Here is a 15,348-nt window from a genome sequence, read left to right on the forward strand (position 1 = left end):
TCTTCCCCCTCAGGCATCCCTTGTGTCAGCCCTGCAGGCTCCGGATGGGGCCACGGTGGCCCCCTTAGTCTTCTTCCACTTTTCAGGGGCCCGCCCTGACCACAGTCTTGCCCTCACCCTGCTCAGACGCCTCTGTGCCTATCTGCATAGCCAACTGGAGGAGCCAAGTGCCCTCCCCAGCACCTACCGGTGTGTTTCTCCCCGACCTAGACCGGCCTGTTGATAGCCCCTCACACCACCCCCGCTGACGCTGGCCCTCCCCCTCTGCACACAGGGGCCTGGTGTGGGAGCTGCAGCAGAGGCTACTGCCCAAGTCTGCTCAGTCCCTGAGAACTGGCCAGCCTCTGGTGCTGATCATCGACGGGGCTGACAGGTTGGTGGACCAGCGTGGGCAGCTGATCTCGGACTGGATCCCAAAGATCCTTCCCCGGGTGAGTGTGAGAAGGAGGCGAGGTGGGATGAGGGTAGGGAGAGGGGCTTCTCCAACAATATTCTCCCCGCTCTCCTTCTTCATCACTACCCTTTTGTCCAAATCTCACAGTGGGTGCACCTAGTGCTGAGCGTGTCCAGTGATTCTGGCCTGGGGGAGACCCTTGAGCAGAGTCAAGGTGCCCACGTGGTGGCCCTGGGGCCTCTGGAGCCATCTGCCCGGGCCCAACTGGTGCGAGAAGAACTGGCCCTGTATGGGAAGCGGCTGGAGGAGTCACCGTTTAACAACCAGGTTGGGTCTAGGCTGGCGCTGATAGATGTGAGGGGTGAATCTGGGAGCTGTGAGACTCTGAGTGCTGAAGCTACCAGCTGCCCCACACAGACCAGCTCCTTCATTTTCTCAGGAAGTCTGTGCAGGGGAAGAGGATTGTGATTGCTGATAATATTACCTGGTCCTTTTCCCCTGGTGAATGCCGGTTATCTATCTGGGTGGGCTGAACCAGCGGGTGCGGGGGGAGAGTGGAGTGAGCTGGGCAGAGCAGTGCTGGGCAGAGATAGCTGTGTTCTGAGTAGCACGGTGGGTCTCTCCCCTGTGGGGGCTCTCAGAGGAGAAGCTGCCCCGCACTGGGCTTGGTGCCCGAGTGGAGGGCAGTGGGCCAGCTCTCTGGTCCAGTGCTGAGTCCTCTGAGTCTCGTCAGATGCGGCTGCTGCTGGTGAAGCGGGGGTCAGTGCTGCCACTCTACTTGCGCTTGGTCACCGATCACCTGAGGCTCTTCACGCTCTACGAGCAGGTCGGTTGAGGATGTGAACCCTCACTCCTCATCTTCTGTATCCTAACCCCATTTCTCATTCTCCATTCAACCTCTTCATCCGCATCCCTCACCCCTTCCCACCCTCCTCCTTTGCCACTCCTCATCCACACCCCCAACCTGCTTCCCTCCCACCGGTGTTTCCTTTTCATCCCTTCCCACACTTTTCCTTGCTGCCGCATCTCCTACCCACACCGAAGCTGCCTCTCCCCTTCCCTGCGCTGACGGAGGCCGTTCGCGCTCCTCCCCCAGGTTTCCGAAAGGCTCCGGACGCTGCCGGCCACCGTCCCTCTGCTGCTGCAGCACGTCCTGGGCACCTTGGAGCAGGAGCATGGCCCCGACGTCCTTCCCCAAGCCTTGGCCACTCTTGAAGCCACACGCAGCGGTCTGCGCTTGGAGTGGGCTCAGGGGTTGGACGACCTTGGTCGTATTGGGGTCTCAGCAAGCCGTACAGGGAGTGATTAGGGATTAGGTGGGGATGGGTATGCTGCCTGGTTTAGGGCCTCAGTGACCTTGGGTTTTCAGGTCTGACCGTGGACCAGTTGCATGGAGTGTTGAGTGCATGGCGGATTCTTCCCAGGGGGAGCAAGAGCTGGGAAGAAGCAGTGGCTGCTGGTAACAGTGGGGACCCCTACCCCATGGGCCCATTTGCCTACCTCGTCCAGAGTCTGCGCAGGTACAAGTGCCCCCACTGAGCTCCCACTGACCTGTGCCTCCCTGTCTTTGAGGCAGGGCCCCATGTGACCCTCTTTCTTCATCCTCTTCCTCTCTTGGTATAGCCCCTGACACTTGTCTCCAGACCCTGCATGGCTGTCACTCAAGTTACCACTGTTTGAGGTGGGACTGGGAGCCCACCTCTGTGCCAGACTGCTCACTGACAGCCCTTCTCCCACTTCTCTTGCCTTCTCTCCCAAACATGGGGTCAGTTTGCTAGGGGAGGGACCCCTGGAGCGCCCCGGTGCCCGGCTCTGTCTCCAGGATGGGCCCCTGAGAACGGCTGTCAGGTGTCGTTACGGGAAGAGGCCAGAGCTGGAGAAGACAGCGCACCTCCTCACTGCAGGTGACTGCAGCCTGGTTAACCTCCGGGGCACTGAGCGTGGGGCCTGGCGCTCCCCATTGGCTGGCCTCCTCAACTGCCACCCCAGTGAGGGGATGGCTCTCACTGTAGCCTGAGGAGTGTGATCTTTGGAGATGCTTCAGGGCCGAGCTCATCTCAGTGTCTCTTCCTGTGACCCGCACCTGCAGCTCAGCTCTGGAAGACGTGTGACCCTGATGCCTCAGATACCTTCCGAAGGTGCCCTCCGGAAGCCCTGGCAGACCTGCCTTACCACCTGGTTAGTCCCCAGAGCCCATTGGCACCTTCTCCCAAGGAACTGCTGTGGCCGTTCTGAGCCCCCTCTTCCCCCAGCCACCACCATCATCCCCACAATCGTTACCCGCCTTCCAACTCTCTGTACCTCTTTTCTTTCAGTTTTCCAGCCCTCCTCCTTCAGGTCCTTTGTCCCAGCTCCTAAGTCTAAGTGTCAGCTGCACAGGCAGGGTCCAAGACTAGACTGTCCCTCCTCACCAGCTTTGTCACATCCCTAATGAATTCAGTCTGACTTTCCAGCTCCAGAGCGGGAACCGCGGCCTTCTTGCCAAGTTCCTCACCAGTCTCCATGTGGTGGCTGCACACCTGGAACTGGGTCTGACCTCTCAGCTCCTGGAGGCCCATGCCCTCTATGGTGAGATGAGTTACGGGCTGGAGTCTTCTCCAAGCTATGGGGTCCTGGGTGTGTTCGTGGGGTCCTGCTCGGAGGGAGGTGTAATGGAAGGAGCAGTTGATTTCTATTCCAAGGTGAAAAATGCCATGAGTGTAAGCAAGTGATTCTTAGGAGACCTTTTACTCAGCTGTCTTAAATCTTAGTGGGCATAAAATTACTTGGGAAACTTGTTCAAATTGCTGATACCTGGGTCCTCAGATTTGGTTTCCTAAGTCTAGAGTGGGATCCAAAGCTTCGCACTTAAAACAAAAAAAATTTTATTTACTTATTTATTTTTGACCGTGCCAGGTCTTCATTGCTGTGTGGGCTTTTCTCTAGTTGCAGTGAATGGGGGCCACTCTCTAGTTGCTGTGCATGGGCTTCTCACTGCGGTGGCTTCTCTTGTTGGGGAGCACAGGCTGTAGGGCACATATGCTTCAGTAGTTGTGGCTCCCAGGCTCTAAAGCACAGGCTCAATAGTTATGGCCCACGGGCTTAATTGCTTTGCGGCATGTGGGATCTTCCCAGATCAAGGATCGAACCCCTGTCTCCCGCATTGGCTGGTGGATTCTTTACTACTGAGCCACCAGGGAAGCCCGGCTTTGTAATTTTAACAGATGTGCCTGATCTGGAACCGGAGGGCCACACTTTAAGACTTAGCATTTTGGACACATCATATGATTGGCTTGGTCCTGGGGTTCATGGGGGTCAAGGCTGACTCTGCATCTCTTCTCTAGCTTCCTCAGTCCCTGGCGAGGAACAGAAGCTTCCTGAGGCTGATGTTGCTGCATTTCACACCTTCCTGAGGCAGCAGGCTCCCATCCTCAGCCGGTACCCACTGCTCCTGCACCAGCAGGTAGCCAACCAGCCTCTGGACTCGCCTCTTTGCCGCCAGGCCCCCCGACTCTCCCAGCGACAGCACCTCCAGTGTATGCTGCATTGGCTTAATAAACCTCAGACCCTGAAGCACCAGCAAAGGTAAAACCCTTGACCCCAGATGCTGACAAGCCCTGCCAGAGAGCGAGCTGCAGTCCTCTCTGAAACTAGAGAATAAAGAACAGACCGGAGTCACCAGTGAGATGGGACTTCAGGCACAGAAATGCACATCCTTCCCCTGGTCCCTCATTTCCACCTTTTTTGTTATTTTTTCTGTAGCTCCAGCCTATCCCTGGCAGTTTCCTCCTCCCCAACAGCCGTGGCCTTCTCCCCTAACGGGCAAAGAGCAGCCGTGGGCACTGCCAATGGGACAGTTTACCTTTTGGACCTGAGAACCTGGCAGGTATGACACTCAAGATGGGGCAGAGTTTACCTTCAGAAAAGCCTCCCAGCCTGCCCCGAAGCCCAAGACAAGACAAGCCTACCTGTTATCACCCTGTTTGATTCAGCAACTTTACTTTCACATCAGATCCCAAGGGCTTGGTCAAAAAATCAATCCTACAGCAAATGCTTGCTCTGTACTTTCCTTTGAAGGCACTAAGTGTACTAAGCACTGCAAGAAACACAGGACTTAGGACATTGTCTTTGCCCACCAAGTGGTCAGTTTTGTTGAAATTTAAGGCACAGAAGGTTAAAAAGGGAACCAGAACGTGGCCATGTGACATAGATAAGAGCTAAGTGAACTGTGCAGGTACTAGAGGACACAGGATGAGAAGGGCAGGTGTTCCAGGTTGAGTGTGGAGCCTGGGCACAAACATCGGGGGGAACGTTTCCTTAAACTGCTGGCACTGATTGCAGTGGAGTGTAGGTAAGGGAGGGGCCGAGTAGATGAGGCTGGAGAGGTGGGCCCCACAGCCACAGTCACTCTCTCCTCTTCCACCCATGTCAACCCATCTCCCCCATATATATGTATGTGTATAACGTCATTCCCAACTCAGACCAATCAGAATCTTCTGTGACTTGGGGATGCTTATGGGGTTTGAAATGGGGGAGACGATGTGACCTCACTTGGATCATGAGGTCCCACTTAAACCTGTTCGAGCTTGGCCTGGGTCTGGAGTGGGGCCCAGAGCTTTGCACTTTTCACAGGTGTCCCTGTGTGGGGCCAGAGGGCCATAATTTGCGACTCAGCAGGGACTGTAGAGAGCCAAGGGCTTTAGCCCTTCTAGCCATCGCCTCATTCCTGGTTGGGGCTTGGGGGAGCCGGACATGGGGTGGTCAAGGGAGTGCCCTGAGTGTCTTACCCACTTGCTGTCACAGGAGGAGAGGTCGATGGTGAGTGGCGGTGATGGGGTTTCCTCTTGTTCATTCCTCTCGGACAACGCCCTCTTTCTAACTGCCTTTGATGGGCTCCTGGAGCTCTGGGACCTGCAGCACGGTTGTCGGTAAGGGGTCCCCGTGCTTGGCGTGAGGGCCCTCCCTGTTTGTTGGAAGCCTAGGGGGAAGGGAATGAGGAGGGAGGCAGTGGCCAGGGGACCCTGACCTTATCTCCCTGGGGTAGGGTGCTCCAGATCCAAGCTCACCAGTACCAGATCACTGGCTGCTGCCTGAGTCCAGACCGCCGGCTGCTGGCCACCGTGTGCCTGGGTGGAGGCCTGAAGGTAACAGCCAGGGGCCTGTGGTGGTGAAAAGGGCCCTAAACGTGGCGTCAGCCCCATGAAGTGGCTCTCTCAGTGGGGCAGATGCTCTGACTGCTTGGCCTGCTGAGGGCTGGGGAGTGGACGAGGTGGCCCCTGGAGCTCTGGGACCCAGCAGCTCAGGGGTCTATTCAGCTTCCCGTGTCCTCTTTCCCTTCTCTCTTCTCCAGCTGTGGGACGTAGTCCGAGGGCAGCTGGCCTCCCAGCACACCTGTCCCAAGCCCCTGAACTGCGTTGCTTTCCACCCAGAAGGACAGGTGATAGCTGTCGGCGGCTGGGCTGGCAGTTTCAGCTTTTTCCACGTGGATGGGCTCAGAGTCACCAAGGTGAGAGGAGCTAGGTGGCCCTGTAGCGGGAAGCACGGGAGAGTGGAGTGGAAGGTGGGGAATGGCAGACACTTGCATCCTGGCTCATTCTGGGTTTGGGTTGAGAGCAGGCCCTGCCATTCCAGTTTCTATCTCTTCGTGTAGGAACTGGGGGCCCCAGGAGCCTCTGTCCGTACCTTGGCCTTCGGTGTGCCCGGGCGGGTTGTGGCTGTGGGCCGGCTGGACAGGATGGTAGAGCTGTGGGCCTGGCAGGAGGGGGCACGGCTGGCTGCCTTCCCTGCCCACCAAGGCTTCGTTGCTACCGCCCTTTTCCTGCGATCTGGGTGCCAGTTACTGACGGCTGGAGAGGACGGCAAGGTCAGGTTACCGAGAGCTGGTGGTGGGCTATGAGGAGGGGGCGGCAAAGGCGTGGAAATATTTGTGTGAGGGTGGGACCTTTGTCGAGGAGTCTAGAGGGGCTTGGCTGGAGAGCTACAGGGAGAGGGCTGTGGGTGTGTGCACAGAAGCTCTCCAGAAGAATTTCTGGAGGGAGGACTTTAATAGGGGCAGAGAAGAGGGTGGGTTATCTTTAAGGCCCTTTCTCGGCCCGCAGGTTCAGGTGTGGTCCGGGTCTCTGGGTCGGCCCCGTGGGTGCCTTGGTTCCCCCCACCTCTCTCCTGCCCTCTCCGTGGCTCTCAGCCCAGATGGTGATCAGGTGGCTGTTGGGTACCGAGCAGATGGCATTCGGATCTGCAGAATTTCTTCAGGTACTGAAGGGAGGAGGGCTGGAGTCTTTGAGCCTGGAAAGAAACCCCCACCTTTGTTCCTGCCCAACTCTGGCCCCCTGTGCAAGTGGCTTATTCTCTTGTCTCTTACTCTCCAGCTTCCCAGGGGGCTCAGGGTCAAGCGCTCGATGTGGCAGTGTCTGCTCTGACCTGGCTCAGCCCTAAGGTGTTGGTGAGTGGTGCAGAAGACGGGGCCCTGCAGGGCTGGCTGCTCCAGGGGGGCGCCCTTCAGTCCCTCTGGCTCTTGTCCAGACACCGGAAGCCTGTGTTGGGACTGGCCACCTCCCAGGAACTCTTGGCCGTTGCCTCAGGTACAGTGGGCAGGGTTGTGAGTCACTGTTGCTTTTAAATATATGAACACATTTCTTCAATTCATATGTATATGTGTGTGAAAATACACCTGTATAACTTATTTTTCCAACTTTCAAAGTGCTTTTATTTACTTATTTTTTAAACTTTATTTTTAATATGGTAAAAATCACATAACGTAAAACATACCATTTCAACCATATTTGACTGTATTCAGAGTGTTTTTAAATGCATTTATCTTGCATAATCAGTCTAGGCTGTTTTCTTCTTGTTCCCTGACCCTGATTCTTAGATGCCTTTGTAAACCCTGTAACCCTGTGAGCTTCTGCCCATTGGGGATTTTGCTGTGTGAAGGGTTTCCCTTGGGAGAGAGGGAGATGTCGAGGTGAAAATGCAGGATGGCCTTAGTCCTTTCTAGGTAGGAGGCTTGGTCAGAGTGACTGACACTGGGCACTTTAGCAGAGCAGAGTGTGGAGGTGCGGTTAGAGAGAACTGCAGGGCTGGAGCTGGGTGTCCTGGCATGCCTTCTTGTGACCTCGCATGGGACAGACTTGTGTCCCAGGTCTCAGTGTGACTCACGGAGTCCCTCCCTTGGAGCTGTGCCTTCAGACATCACCCTCAGCCCCCAGGATTGCCTTTGTCTTTGGCTTTCCAGGCCTGTCTCACTTTCTCTTTTCAAGAAATCTTCCTCTCTCCCCATTTTCAATGCAGAGGACTTCACAGTGCGACTGTGGCCAAGGCAGTTGCTGATGCTTCCACAAAAGACAGAAGACTTTCCTCGTAGCACTGAGCTCCGGGGACACGAGGGCCCTGTAAGCTGCTGCAGCTTCAGCACTGATGGATGCAGGCTGGCCACTGGGGGCAGGGATCGGGTGAGTCTCAGGAAGATGCACCCCTGGGCCCTCCTCCCCACGGACCTCCAGCCCCTTGGGGGCCCACAGCCCCTGGATTTCCTAGCAGCTCACTTCCTACTGCTTCCTCTGGCTTTTTGCTTTCCTAAACCTCCTGTACTGGATCTGCCCACCCACCCTCCTTTGTTACTCCTTCTTTCCTTGAAACTTCTTACCTGAGATGGCCCTGCTATTCCTACCTGTGTCCTACTATCCTGACGACTTCCTCTCTTGGTACCTGTATCCAGAGTCTGCTCTGCTGGGATGTGAGAACACCCAAAGCCCCTGTTTTGATTTGCTCCTTCTCTGCCTGTCACCGAGACTGGGTCACTGGCTGTGCCTGGACCAAAGACAGCCTCCTGGTGAGTGAAGGGGTTGGGATGGTGTAGGGCTCAGCAGGGTTCCTGGGAGAGGGAGTCAACACTTTCTACCTCATCCTATTCCCAACACTCATATATAATAATACAGTATTAATATAGTTTTCTAACACCCAATATAATAGAGCACTTTTTGAGCACTTAGTATGTGTCAGACATTGGACTGAGTCCTTAGCATGTGTTGCCTCATATAGTCTTTACAACACCCTGTAAAGAAGTTACTGCTATTCTTTCTATCTCATAGACAAGGATATTGAGCTCAGATAGATTAAAGACCATTTCCACGGTCATGTAAATGAAGAAGCTGAGTCAGTAAACTTTATGATAAGAAAGCCCATGCTCATAACAGGAACACAGAGCTGTCTCCCCAAGGGCTTAGGATGCCCTGTTCCTGCAGGAGACTTGTATTGCTGTGATTTCTTTGGTCTTAAGTGAAAAACCAGTCTCAATTTATGCACTCAGGGTTGGTAAAGCCTAGTTTCCCAACACAGAATCACTGTTCTCAAAAATAAATAACAATTGAATAGACTTGTCATAGTCTGTTCTACCCCTGCCTTCTAGGCATAGATCTGTCCTGGGCATTGCAGACTTCTCACCTTTGTCAGGGTGAGACAGAGTTGTTGACTAACATTATGTTAATAACAAGGACAGTAGCTACTATTTATTCAGTGCTCACTATGTACCAGGCAGTGTATTAAGTCCTGTATATAGATGCTTCAGCCCCATATCAGTAGGTACCCTGTCCTTATCCTGGTTGAATAGACGAGAAATCTGAGGCCCAGAGAGATGAACTGGTCACCAAGTAATGAATGGTGGAGCTAGGATTAGAACGCAGGACGACCGTTGCTCTTAATCACAAGGCTTACTGCCCTGCATCCTACATTATAAGCACAGAGAGATGCTGGAGGGATGCTGGTTAAGTCTACTCCTCTACCTTCTGGCTCTGCAGGTCTCCTGCTCCAGCGATGGTTCTGTGGCCCTGTGGGACCCAGAGTCGAGACAGCAGCTTGGTCACTTCCTGGGTCATCAGCATGCTGTGAGCGCCGTGGTGGCCGTGGTGAGAAGGCGGTAGAGAGCTCATGGAGGGTCCCTGGGAAGGTTAAGGGGACTTTGGGAGGCTGGATGCATGGGGTATCTAATCCTAAGGTCAGAAGAAGTACCAAGAGTGAGATGCTTGGGCCTGAATGAGAGCAGGGTTAGGTGTCGAGGCTGAGGCTCAGTGTGAGGGGAGGGAGAGCATGAAGACACAGTACCCTAGTGTCATGGCCTTGTGGCGGGATGGCATCCCTGAGCCCCCTAGCCCCACTGCCGGGTTGTCCTCTTTCTTTGACAACAGCTTCTAGGCTCTTAATGCTCAGCCCGCACCTCTGTGATGGGAACCGTAATTCCCACGTCCTGCTCAGTGTGACTCTTCTCTGATCCTGTTTCCTGGGGCAGGAGGAGCACGTGGTATCCGTGGGCCGAGATGGGACCTTGAAAGTGTGGGACCATCAGGGCGTGGAGATGACCAGCATCCCCGCTCACTCAGGACCCATCAGCCACTGTGTGGCTGCTCTGGAGCCCCGTGCAGGTACCGGGATATCAGCCACTTTCCAGTCCCCGCTGTCTCTTCCCTCCTCCCCTTCTTCTGACTCAGCCTCTGCATTTTACCAGCCGGTCAGCCGGGGTCAGAGCTTCTGGTGGTCACTGTTGGATTGGATGGGGCCACACGGTTGTGGCATCCACTCTTGGTGAGTTCCCTGAAAGGACCGGGCTGGGGGCCGTGGGAGGGGGTAGTGGGACAGCCTCCTGTTGTGTCAACTCTTCACTCTTCTATCTCCATCCTTTCCTTCCAGGTGTTTCAAACACACACTCTGCTGGGTCACAGTGGCCCAGTCAGTGCAGCTGCTGTTTCAGAGACCTCAGGCCTCCTGCTGACCACCTCAGAGGATGGCTCCCTACGGCTCTGGCAGGTGCCCAAAGAGGCAGGTGAGTGAGGTGTGGAGAGAGGCAAGGTGTGAAAGGGGGGTGGTGTGTGTAAGTGGGACCAAGAAATTCAAGGGTAGTCTGCTCTCTCCTCTTGTACCCCAGCAGTGGTCCAGCTGCTAATGAATCACTTCCTTTCTTCTCCAGATGACACATATAGACCTAGGAGTCCTGCAGCCATCACTGCTGTGGCCTGGGCCCCAGACGGTTCTGCAGCAGTGTCCGGGAATCAAGCTGGGGAACTGACCTTGTGGCAGGAAGCTAAGGCTGTGGTCACAGTACAGGTGAGTGGAGTAAACTTCAGTTTTATGTGAATTCTGCCCTGGTTGTGTATCTGGTGGCATGTGCTAGGGTCAGAGGTTGTGTAGAAGCCTGGGGGTGGTGGGTGTGGACAGGTTAATCCTGGTTCCTCAGAAGGGTGTTCATTGGAATGACTGATGTTGAAGCTGAAACTCTAATACTTTGGCCACCTGAAGCGAAGAGCTAACTCATTGGAAAAACCCTGATGCTGGGAAAAATTGAGGGCAGGAGGAGAAGGGATGACAGAGGATGAGATGGTTGGATGGCATCACCGACTCGATGGACATGGGTTTGGGTGGACTCCGGGAGTTGGTGATGGACAGGGAGGCCTGGCGTGCTGCGGTTCATGGGGTTGCAAGGAGTCAGACATGACTGAACGACTGAACTGAACTGAACTGTGTTCACTAGGCTCCGGGCTGCATCAGTGCTCTGCTCTGGTACTCAGCACACACCTTGATTGTTGTCAGTGCTAATGAAAAAGTCAGCGAGTGGCAAGTGGAACTCCAGAAGGGTTCAACACCCAGAAATGTCAGGTGAAATGAGGCGGCTGGGTTAATGGATATGGTTAAACCTGGGATTTTGCTTAAATCTCTCTCCTCTCTTTCTGAACTCGGTCAACAGGATATTAGTTAGTAAGCAGGGAAAAGGTCCCTGGGAAATTGTTTTCTGCTCCTCATTATGTCAATTAAAATAATAATTATCAAGCTTTTACTGTATGCTAAGTTCTGGGCCAGGCAGCATGAACCAGATTGAAATTAATTTTTATTTAAGGGAGCTCACAGTAGAGGAATATGAATATAAGTAAACTGCCAACAATATGTGGAGTGATCACTGCTATAATAAATTATATAAAATTCCTGGGGCTGCAGAGTTTAAGAAATTTACTGTTAACAATGGCTGTTTGAGACTGGGCTTAAAGTAAGGGCAGGGAATGGTGTTTTAGGAAGAGGAGGTAGCATTAATAAAAGGCACAGGGTGTGAGAGTGCATGGTGTATTCTGAGTATAGCTAAGTCTTTGGGTTCTTGGTGCGAGTGGTGGTGGGGTATTGCGTTGAAATAATACACTGGGGCCAGGCTGTAGAGGGCACAGTGCTAAGAATTTTGAGCAGAATAATTATCTGAATTTTGAAAGAGAACTCTAGTGGCCATGTGGAGGATGGATAGTAGTAGGGAGATACTAAAGGTAGGGCAACCACGTTTACAGATGATGCTATAGTCCCAGGAAGACATAACATGGGCCCTAATCTGGGCAACAGGGATGAGATGGAGAGAAAGATTTAGGCATATGTTGAACGTTGACTCTGCAGTGCTTATCAATCAGTTGCAGGTCAGGAGGGAAGGAAAGGACAAAAATATTAGAGATTCCTAGTTTGAGGGATGATAGTATGATAAATACTAATATGAGAGAGTCAGAAAGAAGGCAATTTGTGGGGACGGGGATACAGTTTGTTTTGTACTATACTCCTGAGGAATTCATGGGGAACTGAGGAGCCCGAGAGACGTGGACTAAAGTAGACTCTTTCTTGTCTATGTGCCTTGTTTGAACTTCAGTCTTCGCCTGAACCGAGTTCTTCAGGAGGACTTAGGTTTCCTGACAAGTGTAGGCCTGGCCCCTGATGCTCACTCCCTCATCTTGGCCAAAGCGGATTTGCAGCTGTTGCACATGAAGCCTGGTGATGAGCCCTCTGTAATCTGGTAAGACCCCAAGTGCTGTTTTCTCTTAGGCTGGAGAAAAAAGAAAAATGGGTTAATGGTTACCCTGCTGCTGCTGCTGCTGCTAAGTCGCTTCAGTCGTGTCCGACTCTGTGCGACCCCACGAACGGCAGCCCACCAAGCTCCCCCGTCCCTGGGAGGTTGGGTCTAACTAAAACAAACACTGGGGTCTTATAGAGGGGTGTTCCTGGGCTTAGCCTCTTCCTTTCTTGTAAACCAGGCAAAGTTATTCGGAAGACCATATGATGTTGTCCACCCACCAGGACTATGGTGTGTTTGTCCTGCAGTCAATGAAACTTCAAGTTCTTCCTTTCTCAGTAAGTTCTGTTTGGGTGTGTGTTAAAACAACCATTTGTTCAGGACTACTATTTTAAAGTCTTGAGGTCATGACTGAGTAAAAGAGGAAGGAAGTGAAAAGCAGTTGGTTCCAAATCCCCTTCTCTTCCTTCAACTGGAACTCTACTGAAGAGTGCTTTATATTGGGTTTCCTTGTAAGATTTCACTGATACAAAAGAGAATTCTATTGTTTAAAAGAATCGTGGGGAACCATAAACCTAAGTGGGTGTTCAGTAGCTCAGCCATATCTGACTCTTTGAGACTCTATGGGCTGTAGCCCACCAAGCTCCTCTGTCCATGGAATTTTTCTGGCAAGAATACTGGAGCTGGTTGCTATTTCCTCCTCCAGAGGATCTTCCTGACCCAGGGATCAAACCTGCATTGGCAGGTGGATTCTTTACCACTGTGCCACCTGGGAAGCCCCTATACTACACTTCATCTTAGCCAAAAGGCTGAGAAGTGATCAACCTAGGCATTTACTTAATTGCATTATCTTCATGTCTCTTGTCTTGTCACTATGGGTATTAGTCTGGAACAATACAGACATATCTCATAGACATTATACCAGGTGAAAGAAGCCAGACACAAAAGAGTAGATATTATATAATTTCACTTAAATGAAGTTCAAGAACAAGCAAAACTAATTTATAGTGACAGAAGTCAGAATATTGTTGACTCTGGGGGTGGTGATAGGGTAAGGGGCATGGAGGCAACTTTCCAGGGTGGTGGAATGTACTATGGCTTGATTTGGGCAGTAATTACATGGGTGGGTACATGTGTAAAATTTTATCAAGATGTCCATTTAAGATTTGTGTACTTTATTGTATCATGGATACAATTTTGAAATGTCTTGACCAGCCCAGAGCAGAAAAGAGTTACTTTGTCTGGGAAGCAGTAAATGATACAAGTAGGCTAGATAAAATGCTCTGTCCTTTCACAGGGGCAAAAGGAATTAGGAGAGTTTGAAGAGTGCCTGGAATTTGATCTGAATTTAGAGAATCCCAGTAATACCCTCATATCAGTAACTCAGGCCAAACCTGGATCTGGTAAGTGGTGTTGGGAGGGCTCAAGGAATCCAGAGATGGCCTCGGGGAGGATGGCAGATTCTTCAAAGTCTAAGACCTGGCTCAAACTCTGCCCTTGAAATGGCAGAGTCCTCATTTTTGTGTGCCAGCTCTGATGGGATGCTGTGGAACCTAGCCAGATGCACCGATGAAGGAGAATGGATCACGGATAATATCTGGCAGAAAAAAGCAGAAATGCCTTCAACTCAAAGTTCAGAGACAGAGTCATGTATATGTACTGACACCTACAGCTGGTCAACAGTCACAGAGCTAAAGACACAGCAACGTAGAAAGGTGAGTTTGAGGGAAAGGTCACAAGATATTGGGGAGGAGGCTCTAGGTCTGACCCAGCAAACTTCTCTTCTCCCTTGACTGAGGAGGGTCCTTCTAGAACTCACCACACCTCTTCCTCTTCCTCTCTAAGATTCACTCAGGCCCTGTCACAGCCCTCCATGTGCTGCCTGAGTTGCTGGTAACAGCTTCAAAGGACAGAGATGTTAAACTGTGGGAGAGACCCAGTATGCAGCTGGTAAGTGTGTATGTGTGTGTGTGTGTGTGTAAGGAGGACAAAAGGGATGTCAGAGAGCAAACTTGGGGTAAGGAAAGACAGAGGATCAAAATTGTTTTCTTCTCTCCTTCTTGCAATAATGTGTAACTAACTTGTTTCTAAATAAAAGTCATTGGTGTGGGAGACAAATAAGTTAGTAAGGAGGCCCTAGGCTTGTAGCCCTCATCTCCCATTTTTGTTCCATTGTAGCTGGGCCTGTTCCGATGTGAAGGGGCAGTGAGCTGCCTGGAACCTTGTCTGGGTCCTGACTCTACCCTGCAACTCGCAGTGGGAGACACCCAGGGCAATGTCTACTTTCTCTCCTGGGAATGAAGATCACTACTCAGGGCAAGGAGACTGCTCGTGCTAGAGAGGCAAAGCCTGAAGACATCAGTGTCTACTTTCCTGATACAATTATATAAATAAAGGGACAGAAAATCTCAGAGTGTGGTCCTGTCTGTGTTCTCATGTGGATTTGGACCAAGAGGGAAGAATATGGATGTACTTATGTTTCTTTTCTGAATTAACATTATTCCTTACTAGAACTGTAAGAACGTGAAGCAGATCTTTGAAATTAGGCTTTAGAATTCTTGTGTCATTTGCGGGCCCCAGAACCCTAAGGGATGACTTCTCCCAGGAGGAGGTATGAAAAGGATGTTGACAAGCACTTAGTCTGAACAGATATCTGAAGACCTCTCACTTGTTCAAAGAAGAGGAAGAGAAGGAAGACTGAGTTGTCTCCTGTCTAGGGCACTGGGAAAGAACTTGGATTGAACCAGGACATCACTAGGTTCGTCTCACAGAAATAGCCCATCTACTCAGAGCCAACAGCCCAGGTGAAAGGTGAGAAGCCAGGATACCGAGAGCAGAGTGAGTCTTCTGGCTTTTACAGACACTGAGGGACCAGTGGCAGCCGCTTGACCTGCAAGCATTAGTCAGTATAGTAATTTGCCTTCTCAGAAGAGATCATAAAAGGGTTATCTCTCAAATTGCACAAAGATTAAAATGAATTGAAAGATGAAACAGTGCAAACGCATGGACTAGCTGTGGACTGTGACCCTCTTAAGTAAAAGTTCTCCAACCTTATATTCTTATCATCTATTTTATGGGCGAGGAAGTTACCTGAGGCCCTTTCTTCCTAAGGGTTAAGGAAGGGTTTAGGGTCTTCTGTGTCCAAGAATTTGAGGACTTGTATATGATAAGC

General features: G+C 51.8%; 1 protein-coding gene across 4 annotated transcripts in view; it reads left to right on the top strand.

The window, feature by feature from the left end:
• TEP1 (telomerase associated protein 1) overlaps nt 1-14,587 on the top strand; it is a 40,440-nt gene extending 25,853 nt beyond the window's left edge. For 2 of the 4 annotated variants that reach the window (XM_061430621.1, XM_061430622.1), the window contains exons 25-55: nt 14-189; nt 275-431; nt 542-721; nt 1,128-1,220; nt 1,491-1,623; nt 1,764-1,914; nt 2,165-2,292; nt 2,478-2,572; nt 2,848-2,962; nt 3,718-3,958; nt 4,136-4,259; nt 5,177-5,301; nt 5,418-5,517; nt 5,724-5,879; nt 6,024-6,236; nt 6,472-6,625; nt 6,742-6,954; nt 7,664-7,824; nt 8,091-8,204; nt 9,169-9,276; nt 9,657-9,789; nt 9,873-9,949; nt 10,055-10,187; nt 10,332-10,468; nt 10,893-11,017; nt 12,036-12,179; nt 12,418-12,514; nt 13,474-13,579; nt 13,686-13,891; nt 14,022-14,126; nt 14,355-14,587. In XM_061430621.1, the coding sequence (XP_061286605.1) occupies nt 14-189; nt 275-431; nt 542-721; nt 1,128-1,220; nt 1,491-1,623; nt 1,764-1,914; nt 2,165-2,292; nt 2,478-2,572; nt 2,848-2,962; nt 3,718-3,958; nt 4,136-4,259; nt 5,177-5,301; nt 5,418-5,517; nt 5,724-5,879; nt 6,024-6,236; nt 6,472-6,625; nt 6,742-6,954; nt 7,664-7,824; nt 8,091-8,204; nt 9,169-9,276; nt 9,657-9,789; nt 9,873-9,949; nt 10,055-10,187; nt 10,332-10,468; nt 10,893-11,017; nt 12,036-12,179; nt 12,418-12,514; nt 13,474-13,579; nt 13,686-13,891; nt 14,022-14,126; nt 14,355-14,477 (4,323 nt within the window). In that variant the 3' untranslated portion in view covers nt 14,478-14,587. Of the gene's footprint in view, nt 1-13; nt 190-274; nt 432-541; nt 722-1,127; nt 1,221-1,490; nt 1,624-1,763; nt 1,915-2,164; nt 2,293-2,477; nt 2,573-2,847; nt 2,963-3,717; nt 3,959-4,135; nt 4,260-5,176; nt 5,302-5,417; nt 5,518-5,723; nt 5,880-6,023; nt 6,237-6,471; nt 6,626-6,741; nt 6,955-7,663; nt 7,825-8,090; nt 8,205-9,168; nt 9,277-9,656; nt 9,790-9,872; nt 9,950-10,054; nt 10,188-10,331; nt 10,469-10,892; nt 11,018-12,035; nt 12,180-12,417; nt 12,515-13,473; nt 13,580-13,685; nt 13,892-14,021; nt 14,127-14,354 lie in introns of those variants that run through there. The other 2 variants (XM_061430623.1, XM_061430624.1) reach the window with 2 other exon arrangements.
• Nucleotides 14,588-15,348: the final 761 nt, after the last annotated feature.

The sequence above is a fragment of the Bos javanicus genome, chromosome 10 (assembly GCF_032452875.1).
Source record: "Bos javanicus breed banteng chromosome 10, ARS-OSU_banteng_1.0, whole genome shotgun sequence".
Classification (NCBI taxonomy): domain Eukaryota; kingdom Metazoa; phylum Chordata; class Mammalia; order Artiodactyla; family Bovidae; genus Bos; species Bos javanicus.